Source organism: Lathyrus oleraceus, chromosome 1 (genome assembly GCF_024323335.1).
Source record: "Lathyrus oleraceus cultivar Zhongwan6 chromosome 1, CAAS_Psat_ZW6_1.0, whole genome shotgun sequence".
NCBI lineage: Eukaryota > Viridiplantae > Streptophyta > Magnoliopsida > Fabales > Fabaceae > Lathyrus > Lathyrus oleraceus.
This window is the reverse complement of record NC_066579.1, coordinates 353,751,322-353,766,477: the sequence shown is the minus strand read 5'-3', so window position 1 is coordinate 353,766,477 and position 15,156 is coordinate 353,751,322. Positions and strand designations below refer to the sequence as shown.

Genomic DNA, 15,156 nt, shown 5'->3' with positions numbered 1-15,156 from the left:
CATTGGAGGATTGTTCTTCTGGAACTCACTCAGTTGACGAGCAGCTCCCATTCCCATAACATTCGGATTTCCTCCAAGTACTCCAGCTAGCATACCCAGAGCCTCAGCAATCGCAGCATCATCTCTGCCTCTTCCAGCCATCTCTATTCTGAAAACCCAACAAGCTAAACAATAAGTACTGATAGGGTTACACAACACCTATCCCGTACAGGGGAACAAAATAATTATGACTCGACTCGACCAACTATGCTCTGATACCACTAATGTAACACCCTTCTAAAATACCCCTACAATTCATTAAAATAACAAAACTCAAATCAGAGTAAATATGCAGTTCAAGGGTGTCACACAATCACTTCACACCGTTTTCCAAAATATCCTGTCATGCTCGTTTATTTAATCAAAATAAAACATTTGCATAATTCGCAGCGGATAAAGTCTAACAACAATGCAAAACATGTAACATATTACATGTAAAATTGTTCAACAATCAAAAGAAAACATAGTAAAACATCCCATCCCGATGTTACATCTACCAGAGCATGACCCACTAAGGAGACTACACTAGACTCCAAGCACTAGCTCCTACTCAATCACTGCTCGTTACCTGAAAAATAGTTGTAAGGGTGAGTTCCTCAATCAATATAATGAGCATTATAACATATCATGTCATGTTAAGTAATTTAACACATTAATCACCCTAATCACATCACACATTCGGTAACGGCACATCAATTCAAATATCATACTCAATACCAATACAATTCATGCTCATACTCAATATCAACACAAACACACGTATAATATTGGAATACATCCATTCATATTATACGCCATACACATATTATGCAATGAGACTCCATGCATGCGGTACCGACTATTTGTGAACATATAGTTCACCTCACCGTCCAAATCCAGGCACGGCTACCAAGCCCACTAGTCCCACTCATTTGAGACCTAGTGACTCACTCACTAATTCCTCACCATGGGAATTAGCTACCACCCCAAGGGCCATGCTATGCACGCTAATTCACCTAGCATGCAAACATCAACAACAGTCCATAATGACTAACTCACTAATTCCTCACCATGGGAATTAGCTACCACCATAAAGGCCACAATATGCATGCTAATCACCTAGCAATGCTAAATCATCAACCACAATTCAGGAATAGACATATGCTCACACTCTAAGCCATAAAACAGTCTATTCACAAATGCACACATAACTGATACATTCACAAGATCATGCATACCATCACACATCATCAATATTTTATCACATAAGCATATCAGATCATGCCAAAGAATAACCACAGTATTAGCACACTCTACTAATACCTATACTACTCAAAACAACGGGAAATGATCCCTAATATATCGTACATCAGCTAAATCACATTACTCAGCTGAACAACCAAAAACTGCACAACAACAGCACAGAAAATCACAATCCTGCCCATACGCGTACTGCCTAGTCCCATACGCGTATGGCCCATTTCTCAGCCAAATCCCATACGCGTAACACCATCTCATACGCGTATGCTACGCGTATCACTTCCCCATACGCGTACCAACAGAGACCAAATTACGTTCAAAACATCATCTTCCTCATCCATACGCGTATTGCCTAGTGCCATACGCGTACCAGACCATCTCATACGCGTATTGCCTAGTGCCATACGCGTATGACCAGAAACCAGACTTCCAGATCTGCTATGGCTTTCTCTGCTACGAGATCTATCCAATTCAACCTTCCACAGTCCAATTTTACACATTATTCGTTCATATCCTCTAACACAAATCATACCCTATTCGATTTCACAAAATCTAACATTATTACATCTAATTCCTACGAATTCCCTTCAATTATAATCCAAATTTTCGTTCATCCAATATTTCACAATTTTCATCATACATCATTCCAATCAGAGGTAAATCAATGGTTTATCACTACCCAGTACATATTATCCCATAATACCCATTAAACGATGATAAACCCCCCTTACCTGAGTTAATCCGGCGAATCTTTAAGCTCCAAGCTCTTCCTCTCTTCAACCCTTGTTCTCTGGCTCTCTTTGCCCTTTTCCACTTTTCTGTCTCCTTTTTCCTTTTCACGTGAAAATAACCTTTTTACCAAATGGGACCTTTTCTAATTCCAAGTTTTATTCCAATAAAATAATAACCCAATAATAATAATTCCAATAATAATATTCCAATTATTTAATTAAATTAATAAATATATTATTAACTTAAATTAAATAATTATCTTATTTTATCGGGGTGTTACAAGTTCCTCCTTCACATTTTTTTTCAAAGCAGTTCCGACCTTGACTTCCTTTCTATCCTCCCTAGTCCCCAGATTGATCACATCCACTGGTTCCTGATGAGGCTGAATCATCTTTTTGACTTGTTTCAAAAGTCTGGTCAACTATTCTGGGAGTTCGCAGTCTTCCTTACCATCCTCTTCTGCTTGGTCAATCGGGAGGTCGAAGTCATAGGGAATTATAGCATTGTCGTGTTCAATGGATCCAGTTATTAATGATCTACATGGAAATGATTTTTCTTTTTAGAGGAAGATTTTGAAAAATGAAAGTGATGTGAAATCAAAATTGCCATTTTTTAATTTTGTTGTTTATTTGTTTGTAAAAAAATTAAAAATATGAAAGACAGGGATCTAAAAAAATGTGATTTGTATTGATGATAAGGCTTAAATATTAACACAAAATGGGCCCTACAAAGCTATCCAATTCCTTGGGCATGGCATTGGATGCTTTTTAGAAAATAGTAAATTACTTTGAACAAGAAACTATATCCGGAACATCTGTTGCCTTCCAGTTAGTGAGAGCGGCATCCGGAGGTCCACAAAACACCATCTTGGACAAATCTGGATCTTCATCTTCAAGAGCATTCACTTGATCATCACTTCGGAAACCAGCTTTGGAGAATATTTCCTGGATGCTAGGAACCTTCCCCTGATGTATCTTCTGATCTTTGAAAAGTTTAATAGACGGATGATATCCTAATCCACACCTGTCTTTCTTCTTTGGTAATTCAATCACTGTGCCCCAACTTCCAGGGCAACCAGCTTCAATTGCAGCTTTCACACTAGGACATGATCCCCTTGAGTTCTTCAACAAGTTTCGGCTTAGTCTGGACCACATTGACCACTTCAAGGGATTAGAGAGGGGTTTCAACAATGTCTTCACATACTTCAATGCATCTGAAAGAAGTCAAATGGCTGACGAAAATATCTTCCTCTCCGGATACTGATACCAGCTTACCAGAAGTAACAAACTTCAGCTTCTGGTGAAGTGTCGAGGTGACAGCTCCAGCAGCATGGATCCAAGGTCTACCTAACAGACATCTATAGGCAGGCCTAATATCCATTACCTGGAAGGTAATACGGAAAGTTTGAGGGCCAATTAGGATTGGGAGGTCAATCTCCCCAATAATTGTTCGCTTAGACCCATCAAAAGCTTTCACTATCAAAGCACTGGGTCTCATCTGCCCCCCTTCAATATTCAATTGTGCCAGGGTAGTCTTAGGTAACACGTTCAAGGATGAACCTGTATCTACCAGTACTCGAGCCAAAGTAACATTTGTACACTGAATGGAGATATGAAGCGCCATATTATGTTCTCGCCCATTAGGGGGTAAATCATCATCAATGAACATCAAACAACTACTAGCATTGAGATTAACAACCACATTATCAAACTGAATAACACTGATGTCTTCTGCCACATAAGCTTCGTTCAAGAACTTCAATAGAGCAGTCCTATGAGCCTCAGAACTCATAAGTAGAGAAAGAATGGAGATTTTTGAAGGAGTTTGGTTGAGCTGATCTCCGACCTTATAGTCACTCTTCTTGATGATTTTCAATAACTCTCTATCCTCTTCAGCAGTCACTGCTTTGTTAGATGAGCCTTCTCCTGCTTCTGGAGGATTCACCTCTTTCCCCTTTGTTGGTTCAACTGTTGGTGCACTTTCTTTGTTTGGGATCACTTCAGGAGCAAAAACCCTTCCACTTCGAGTCACACCACTAGCTCCAGCGATGTTAGTCACATCTGGCTCTTTCAAGATTACTGGTTTGTTACCTACATAAACTACAGGCTCGTAGTTCTAAGGAACTGCTTTGGTACTGTCAAATGAGAATGGAGTGGGAACATAGATAACCATGGGCTCAATCTTCTTCACTAGCTCTAGGTCAACATTTCTCTGATAAGGGACCTCAAAAGGCTTGGGAAGCCTCTCTTGATTAAACAGAGGCACAATCACAACAACATCCTCATCAATCTTTACTCTAGTGAACTGAATAACCCGCTGATCCATCAAACGTTGAAGATAAAATTTTAATTCACCACACTGATCAGGGTTGGACGAACACACCACACAATTATCATGTACTCCATTCATCAATTCTGCTTCCATCAATCTAGCATGGACACTGTTAAAAGAGTCTTAAACTTGAACACATCCTTTATCAATCCATCATCAGTTGAACTTTCTATAGCATTGACAACCGAACCATCATGTTTAGGCAAAGGATTGTTCCCCACATTTGGAACATCAGCAAAAGACAATATTTTCTGATCTATCAACTCTTGAACCCGGAGCTTGAACACCTTGCAATTCTCTGTTGTATGACCCTCTGAATTAGCATGAAAGGCACATCTAGCATTCTCATCATACTAAGGCTTATGCGGCTTTGGCATTGGAGGTAATGCCCTTGGCACGAGAGTCCCATTCTGAATCAGATATGGTAGCAATTGAGTGTAAGTCATTGGGATAGAAGTGGTATTCACATTATTATACTGTGGATATGGCCTCTATTGATTTGGTCGTTGCTGCTGAACTCGATGTGGTTGATTATTCTGTTGATTTCTCTGTTGATGTTGAGGAGGAGGAGCCTAGAACTGAGGTTGTGGAGTTTGATATTGAGGAACTGGAACTTGACAGTGAGGTACCAGAGCTGGAATAGGAACATGAGCAATTGGGCGGTAAGGCATGGTTGGATATTGAGCAGCCGCTACATAAGGGTACTGATAATAAGGCACAGAAGCAGGAGCCTTGTATGGTTCCCTCCCCCTCTGAGAAGAAATGGCACTAGTCTCACCCTCATTCCTCCTGAATCCGTTGAAAGGCTTCTTCAAAATTGGTTGACTGCTGGAACCTCCCTGAATTTTACCACTTTTCAATCCTTCCTCTACTCTTTCACCCACGATCACCATGTCAGAAAATCCTGTGGACACACTACTGATCAATCTTTCATAATATTGGCCCTGCAAGGTACCCATGAAAATGTCAATCAATTCACAATCAACCAATGGCGAGTGCACCCTTGCAACCAATTCTCTCCAGCATTGTGCATATTCTTTAAAAGATTCATTGTCTTTCTGGGCCATACTCTGAAGCTGAGTACGGTTTGGTGCCATGTCAGTATTATATTTGTATTGCTTTGCAAATGCTTCAGCTAACTCATCCCAAGTGTGGATGTTGCTACACTCCAACTGCATGTACCAATCCAAAGATGCCCTAGTTAGACTGTCCTGAAAGCAATGGATCATGAGCTTATCATCTCTAGCATAGGCAACCATCTTTCTGCAATACATTTTCAAGTTATGTTAGGACATGTGAGACCTTTGTATTTTTCAAATTCAGGCGCTTTGAATTTTGGAGGAACCACCACGTCTAGGACCAGACACATCTCCAAGGCACTTAATCGGGTTGAGTCATGTCCTTCCAAGATTCTTAGCTTTTCGGCCAGAGCACGACACATCAGGTTAGCGTCAGAATCTTGGGCAGCAGTAGGGATGACCATTGGAGAAGATCCATTATAACTCTGCATTTCAAACTCGTCCTGGAGCTCCTCATCAGTGCGGGGAATGGCTACTTGATTGACTATTGGAGGTCCTTGCACAACGACTCCATCAGCTACTCCAGAAGTATGCGCAGGTGGATGTCGCAACGCGAAAAACAACCGGCGGAAAAAAACCGGTTTACAGAGCCGCCACCGGCGCTATTCATCCTATGACGGAAAGGGAGCGCAAGACTAACCTAAGAAAGGGAAAGGAACGGTCTTACGACCAGAGATTACAAGGTACGGGAGTCGGTTACGCAAGGGGAAGGTATTAGCACCCCTCACGTCCGCCGTACTCGACGGGATCCACGCTCAAAAGAATAGGAAAAGAATAGAATAAGGTTGCTAGATAACTGCTCAAAGAGAACTGCACAAATTGGAATAATAAAACAGGTGAAAGAAGATGGAGGAAGGGGACTCGGCAGGATGTCGCATCCTGGGCCTACGTAGTTTGCCAGAAACAAACATCAGAGTCAATGTAGTTCGGGGAAATGGGGAACGTGCTCGCTAGGACATCACATCCTATGCCTACGTATCTTCTCTATCCAGAGTAAGAATCATAGCACTCGTAGCTCGACTAACGCACGCCGAAACAAAACACCAAAAAGAGACGCTGAGACGTCAAAAGAACACTCAAAAGGAAACAGAATTCCAATACACGAGCTTATATCCGACTCTAAACAACAACAAACAAAAGGAAACAGAATGCCAATACATGGACTTACATCCGACTCAAAACAATCAACACAAACAAGGAAACAGAACGCCAATACATGGACTTACATCCGACTCCAAACAATAGCATACACTAACCAGCGAACACCAAGGAAAAAGTTTATCAGATTGACAAACTAATAGGGAGTCTGGAACTCGAGCCTAATAGTTGTCACACAAACACAAAGAGACGTTGAGACGTCAAAAGAAACAAAAAGGTTGAAAAAGAAAAAAAGGGCGCTGAGACGCCAAAAGAAACAAAAAGCTTGCCCGGAGAGATCTCGCTCGATCTCCTGCCTACGTATCTCATCTGGTATGAGAATCAGGGCGACGTAGTTCCCCTTAACAGGGGAAAGGAGACAACAAACTAATAGGGAGACTAAGACTCGAGCCTAATAGTTGTCACACAAACACAAAGAGACGCTGAGACGTCAAAAGAAACAAAAAAGGTTGGAAAAGAAAAAAGAGCGCCCGGAGAGATCTCGCTCGATCTCCTGCCTACGTATCTCATCTGGTATGAGAATCAGGGTGACGTAGTTCCCCTTAACAGGGGAAAGGAGACAACAAACTAAAAGGGAGACTAAGACTCGAGCCTAATAGTTATCACACAAACACAAAGAGACGCTGAGACGTCAAAAGAAACAAAAAGGTTGAAAAAGAAAAAAGGGTGCCCGAAGAGATATCGCTCGATATCCTGCCTACGTATCTCATCTGGTATGAGAATCAGGGTGACGTAGTTCCCCTTAACAGGGGAAAGGGGACAACAAACTAATAGGGAGACTAAGACTCGAGCCTAATAGTTGTCATACAATCAAAAAGAGATGCTGAGACGTCAAAAGAAACAAAAAGGTTGCCCGAAGAGATCTCGCTCGATCTCCTGCCTACGTATCTCATCTGGTATGAGAATCAGGGCGACGTAGTTCCCCTTAACAGGGGAAAGAAGACAACAAACTAATAGGGAGACTGACTCGAGCCTACTAGTTGTCACACAAACAAAATGAGACGCTGAGACGTCAAAAGAAACAAAAAGGTTGCTCGGAGAGATCTCGCTCGATCTCCTGCCTACGTATCTCATCTGGTATGAGAATCAGGGCGACATAGTTCCCCTTAACAGGGGAGAAACTCTCTCCTAACCAGAGACCAGGGAAACAACAAACTAATAGGGAGACTGACTTGAGCCTAATAGTTGTCATGCAATCAAATAATCCCTAAGTTGAGGTCTCTAATCAGAACCTAACTCACACAGGAAGCAAGTCAGTTCAAACGGCAAATAAACATCAACATAATTGAACAAACATCACACTCTATATACAAACAAGAGGCTCAGACAAATGGTTGTGCTTTAGTCAAGAGGGGTCATATCAACCTCGACAAACAAGCCAAAACTGTAGGGGTATGCTGAAGCTCTTAACCACTAACATTGAGAGTTAGGGTGAAGCTGATGAAAGGTGGTAATGAGGATGAGACCTCATGCTCTTAACCCTGGCCTGGGTGAACTCGAATCAAAGAAAGCGTCGGGATCCAGAAAGAGGGACCCTATTCCACTTGACTGACTCTATACAAAGATCTTGGGTACATGTTCAAGAGCATCAGCACGTAGTGCGAGCATAATGAACGACTCACTGAATAACAGGGGATTGATTGCTAATCCCTTCTATCTGTCAATTTCCTCTTCACTTAGGAGGACTTATCAAGTAACATGCCTCACTTGGAGGTCTTTGGCACAAATGTAAACAATCACAATCAGAGCCTCTTAAGGAGGACTTCAGCCAAATGCCTGCCAAAAAGGTGACAGGACTTCCAGACTACATGGAGAAAGAGATAATTACCTAAGTGGTGTATCAACCACACTCCAAAGCTTAAGCAAAAGCAAAGCTAGCAACTAATGTACCTGTACAAAAGCTAACCAGTTAGTATCTCAGACAACCAATCAGAAAACAGACAGTGAAACCAATCAACTGTACACAATTCAATGAGCAATGGTCAAGCAAGCAAATGAAGCAATGAACTCAACTCATCAACTTAGAATCCTACAAAACACAAAGAAGTCAAAACACAATCCAATTTGCATCTCAAAAGGTGAGCAACTCAACCATTAATGCTAAGTGGCCAAACCTGAAACACAAATCAATGTTAGTTCATGTACAAAACACTAGTACAAAGACTAGGTTCAAAACCAAATCAAATGATGAAAACAGAAGTCAATATTTTGAACAAAGCAAGTTCAAACATGCAATAAGATGTCCTCAAAAGGACCAACATCATTCCATAAGGAAAAAGCATCAAATGATCAATGTAAAGCAAAGGCAAGCAAAGGTGCATAAAGTGGACATCCAAACTAGAAAATCTAAATCAAAACAGAAAAGCAACCAATGGCCTTGAAAAGTTTTATGTGAGCTTATCATATTATGAATGATCATCATGCTAAAAATAAAATCCATAAGAGTCCAAATGGTATATGAATAAAAATGTACAAATGCAACATCAAAAATATGACACAAATTGTCACACTACATGTTCATGTGTCCAAAACAGTGGTGGCATATGATAAAAATTCCAAACCAATTCTCAAAAATCATATCACATGTGAATATCAAGCACACCAAATTTCAGATCAATTGGATCAAAGATTAGCATTTCACAAAGCATTTATCATGACATATCAATTTGGCACATGGTTCAAACAAAAATTCACAATTAAAAATCCAGAATCAAACAATTCATGAGATAAATGCTATAAAAAACTAAACATTAAAACAAACATGTGAAAAAAAATTGGGATCAATTTGAAGCATTCTACTATTTTTTATGATTTTTTGAATATGCATGAAATAAAATGAACTAATATGAAATAATGGATGGAAAATGAAATTTGAATAAAATCAGGATATGCACAAAGCCAGGTTCAAACACACGCATCCACAGTCAATGAGACTTCAACAATTAAATTCAGAAACATGCAGCACCAGGATCGAACACACGCACCAAGGGAAAAGAGAATGTTCAAAATAAAATCAGAAACATGCATGCGCCAGGATCGAACACACGCACGCCAAGTTCAAAGCGCCTGAGGCCAAAACGCAGCGCATCAATAATGTGCTGGCAGCCACATAAGCATGGTCAAAGCACAAGTGGATCAGGCAAGTAAACAAGGTCCAATGAAATAGCCAAGCAAGCAGCAAACATGGACGCCACATGGACCAAAAACCCTAACAGTTGCAGACGGTGGCTGACGGCGGTAACAACCGTCTTCTCCGGCCGTCTCCGGCGGAGATCCACGAACATTTTTCCAGAATTCATCGTGCCATATACCATTGGAAAGCTCTCCTCACGTAGATCTCAAATATGCTATCAATTCACTCTAACTCTCCCTAGATTTTCCAGATCGAACGAAAACTTTTTCATGATCAAAACTTATATTCATCCATACATGTTCAATTCTTAACCAAAATCAATTCTAAACATATCAACATGCTCAGCATAACAAGATCTACACAATCATGTACATGAAATAGCAAAATGAGAGAATCGAATTCAACCTACTTGGAATTGCAGTTCTCTGAAATCAAGCTCTCAAGTGTCCAAAAGCTCCAGATCTTCTTCAATATCCTTGTCTTGAAGCTTTAATCCAAAATGAACGGTTGAATCCTCTTAGATCTTGCTCAATTTCAAACTTCCATTTCCATGTTCATGCACTTGCACAACTCGAATTCCAACTGAATTGACCAAACCAGAGGCTGAATCTTGATCAATGAAGGATGATGATCAAGATTCTTGAAGAATTTTTGGTGTTTGTGTGGAGAAATTGAAGAATCAAAGAGAGAGAAAAATGGAGGGAAAATGAAAATTCTAGATCTGAAATTCTGTTATTATCAAAATCAGTTAGGGTTTGGCTTTTATACTTCATGTGTTAATCACGATGCTAATCTCAATTAAGCTTTGGTTAATCTTGATTAGTGAAATATGAAGCGAAGTGTAAAATTGCAAATGTGAGCTAGCATGCACATGCCACACGCGAACAGTGCCCATGCAAGCTTCAACTTCACTTAAAACCAACCAATAAACATGATGGAAGTGGTATTTTGCTTGTACCATAAGCCAAATTCAAATTATGAAATTTCCCTCCATTTTGCACATGTATGAACAAGTGATCATATGAGCTTCTTTCATGCAAGGAAATGATTCATTTGGAAAGTATTGGTTATAACAAGCATTTTGCAAAAAGGATGGACCAATTTGGAGTTTTGAATCAAAAGTTATGCCACTTTGAACTTCCATGTATACTTTGTGATCATTTGGCCATAACTTCTCAACCAATCATCAGATGATCATGAAATAGGACTTTTTGAAAAGGGGAGAGAAAGATCTTCAACTTTCATGTTCACTAAAAATCCATTTGAAGCTTCTTTGATGTTGATAAGTCAAGTTGAATGTGGACCAGAAACTTGCCATTTTTGGAAACTTGAAATTACAGGTCACTTTTGAACATGATTGAGGTGTTTAAATCCATCTCCCCACCTCATAGTCATCAATTGACTGCACAGTTGACTTGTTTGGTCCTCAGATGACCTTGAAATGCCCTGATCAGCTTGAGCCTCTACCACTTGGGGAAATTGCTCAAAAATGAAACCCTAGCTCCTGTAAGCCTCTTATGATAAACATGTGATCTCCATCCTCAGCAAATACCTCATCTCCTTGAGAAGCCCTGGTTGGAAGAATGACATTGATTAGGGTTGACCAGAGGTCAAAACCCTAACCCAAAGGAACTTGAGAATGAACAATGAAACCCTTGATGAGGATAGAACCATGATGATGGTGATATACCCTTGCAATCGAGATAATGCTCAAGACCTTTGAAGGATCAGGAAACCCTAATTGAAGTGCAAACCCTCAGATGGTTGATCATCAATCCATAGAAACCCTCAGGCTTGAATCATGTAACTTCTCCATCTTTTGAAAGACTTTGGAGGATGACCTTCTTATTTCAAATGAAATGCAAAATGCAATGCCTAATGTCCTAAAGTATGAAATGCAATATGCTAAACTAGTCCCAAGAAGAGGAGGGCAAATTTTGAGGTGTTACAGTGGAGGCACATGAGTTCTTTCAGGCGGTGGAACAAAACCTAGAGGAAGATCGTAGATAACGGGATTTGGAATAGGAACTGAAGGTCCTGACTGAAGAGCAACCCCTTGAACTAGAGCATCATTCCTTGCAGCAGCGGCAACACGAGCCTCTTCTTCCCTTCTAGCCAGAGCTTGTATAGCCTCAAATATCTGCTCAATCTTGCTTTTGACAGAGTCCATCTCCTCTCTGAAGGTAGCTTGTTCTTCTCGAACTACATCCATGATTCTTCTTGTGTTGGAGCGGGTAGCGTATGCATGTTGAGGAATCAGCTTGAACTACTGGAGACGAGGAAAAAATGAAATGAGTTTTTATTTTGAGAAATGAAATGCATGATTCATACTTTAATGCACGAGGCTATAAAAATGTCTTTTATGCTTATGTTCAAATTTATTTTCAGGGAACCGTGTTAGATTCCTTGTTATTTAGCAAGCATTCAAAGAGACCACGAGGAATAAAACAAGAATGGAACCAAACTTTTTGTACAAAAGAAACTCAAAATCTTTCATTCATTCAATTCAAAATAGAGTACAAGGATTGAGTACAAAATATTCTTTCAAACATAAAGGAAAGTACGAAACAACAGGGTTAGACTGTAGGCTTCTGTTTGTTGAGCTTTTCCAACTCTCCTTTGAACCTTTTCATCATGTCTTCACAAAGATAAATAAATTCGGTCACTGAAGGAGGGATGTTGTCATTGTCTATGTCTTTCAGAGCACATCTTAGCATCAAAGGCACATTCTTAGCCATGCCATTACAAAAGTCTATCAAACTGGCAAACTTGTCTCGATACTCATTTCTTTGTTCATGTAAAAACTGGATGGTTTCCTCGCAGGCTGCTAAACTAGCATTCACATTTTCCCTTGCATTCATCCAATCTTCACCTTCTCGTAGAAAAGAGTCATGTCGACCTCTCCAGTATCGTTCCCACTCATTAGCATTTTCAGCCTCCTGGCACTTTCCTTTCCACATTTCAGGTGTAACCTGAGTAGCAGCCAGAGCACTCTCTTTACTGTGGCATTCTCGTTCTTCCCTTTCTTTTGATTCACAGAGTGAAACACTGAGGTTGGCTATCTCAGCCTCAAGCGTCTCTCTTATATCCTTCTTTTGTTTTGTGGCGAGCTTCCACCATTTCTCTTTCTCACGACAATCCCTCTCAGCCTTTTTCAGTTGTCTTTTTACGGTATTCAAGCAGCTGTCAGCCTGATCTAACCCATGCTTGACTCTTTTTCTCTTATATTCCTCCTTATCAGTCCTTTCCACATTTGCTTGAAGCTGTGTTTTCTTCCGCCCAAGCTCCCACTTATGATTATCCCTTTCTTAAGTAATCTGGAGAAGGTTCAACTGTAGCTCTTCATTCTCTTTTTCCAACCTTTGGATGACAACTTTGAGCTCTTTAGCTTCATCCATAGTGACGTGAGTAGGTTTTGGAAGATTTGTATGCATTGGAGGCTCATAAGGGTATGGTAGTTTGTCTTGAGAAGCTCTGGCTTGGATCCAACTTGTATATGGCCCTCTAGCTATACAATTCTTCTTTCCACGCTCCCTTTTTTCTTCTTTACGAACTTCAGTCCAGGCACGACCTATCCTCTTCACCAGATCAAAGTCCTTCACTCCTTCTCCCAGCAAGAAACCTTCTAACAACTTGTCTTCTGGTTTGTCATCCACAGGAAACCGAAGTTGCCACATAGCAAGCTCAGGGTTGTAATTGATGCAACCTTGAGTTCCTATGAGTCGCACATTATGGAAGTTGCCACATTTGACGATTATGTCCACATCATCATAAACACGAGAGTACCAGGTGATGTCATTGGCAGTGAGAGACATGATTTTTTAAGATCACTTGAGGTTATCCTTGTTCTGAAGAAAAGGTCATTCGCTTGGTAAGTGAGATAAGAACCATTTATACAGTAAAGGAGCGCAACACTGGATCATCCCCCCATTCTTCTCATTTCTCCAATGGATGGAGTGATAAACATCTGCAAGAAAGGTGGAAATGGGATTCTTGAGCAAGAAAATGCGTATAGCAGTCATGTCCACGAAGTCATCAATGTTCGGGAACAAGACAATCCCATAGAGTATCAAGGCTAACACATCATTGGAAGCAATCCAATCTTCTTTACTTTTGAAATCTGAAGCTTTTCCCACTAAGAACTTCAAAGTGAAGCCCAAAGTGTCTCCTTTTGGTCTAAGATTAGCTTTCACTTTCGCTTTATCTAGATGTATAGGTGAACCTATTTGTTGATGTGTAGGAAATTCCCCTAGACCGGTGTTAGGGACTTCATCCTTGATACCAATGTCTGCTATATGTGAGAACTCTTCCAGTGTTGGCTCAAATTGGAAGTCCTGGAATGTGAAACACTGCAAGGGAGGATCATAGAATTGTGCCAAAGTGAAAATGGCCCAAGCATCCACCTCGGTGTTCATGATAGTCAACAGGTCACCATACTTAACACAAAAGTTGTTCCTTCTGATTTTTTTCACATCTGAGATCAACCCCTTAATCAATCCTAGCTTTGGATTCCTTAACTTGAATGAATAAGTACTTTTCTGATTGCTACCCATGTCTTCTTGAATGCCTGCAATCAACAAAGTCTTTAGGTCCCTTGAAAATATGCACATGTCATATGTGTTATGATTATGAAATGTTTTAGGTTTATGTATGTACAGTTGGGTAGGTGATCATTGGAACATTCTGATTAACTACTTCATGGAGGAAAGGTTCCAAGAATAGGAAAACCAAACACAGGTAGGCTCTAGGGTTTAAAAGGTTCCTAGAGTCATGGACCCAATTCAAGAATATTATCTCCAGAACGACTAATCGTAAGACAATAATATATTAAATAGGATCTATTCTAGGTGAGGTCTTTGTATTAACCCAACGAGTCCTAAGTCTCGTAGGTCAATACTACACAACCATCGACTCCACGGTTCTAGACACGATTCCCAGAGTCATGGATCACACCTGACAATATTATCGTCAGAACGACTACTCGTAAGACAATAATATCCTCAAAGAATGATCTATTCTGAGTGAGGTTTTCGCATTAACCCAACGAGTCCTAAGTCTCATAGGTCAACACTACACAACCATCGGTCCTAAAAGCCATAGGTTCAAGGTTCTACAAAAGGTCCTCAGAATCATAGATCGAGTTTGAAAGTATCACCGCCAAAACGACTAATCGTAAGACAGTAATACTTTTAAGGGATCTCATCTGAGTGGGGTTCTCGCATCAACCTAACGAGTCCGATGTCTCGCAGGTCAATACTACACAACCACCATCCTAACTTAAGTTTTTCTCATAGCTCGGGTATAAATCTTTTCCTCACACAAATGCCAATAGTCCAGAAAGTTCCAATGATACCATATATCAATAATACCGAAATTGGAAATACAGATAATAAAGGCATATATAGATAAAACAAATAAGAAGCAAATAAACAGATAAAAGCAAAA

The 15,156-nt window shown here is 40.3% G+C and overlaps 1 protein-coding gene across 1 annotated transcript; it reads right to left on the bottom strand.

Moving 5' to 3' along the window:
- Positions 1-13,571: 13,571 nt before the first annotated feature.
- On the bottom strand, positions 13,572-14,264 carry LOC127106590 (uncharacterized). The gene has a single exon (XM_051043875.1). The coding sequence runs from the start codon at positions 14,262-14,264 to the stop codon at positions 13,572-13,574; it is 693 nt and encodes a 230-aa protein (XP_050899832.1).
- Between the last annotated feature and the right edge of the window lie 892 nt (positions 14,265-15,156).

Bases quoted from the DNA above. Each gene is read 5' to 3' on its own strand.
- LOC127106590 (XM_051043875.1), bottom strand. From the start codon at position 14,264: ATGGGTAGCAATCAGAAAAGTACTTATTCATTCAAGTTAAGGAATCCA.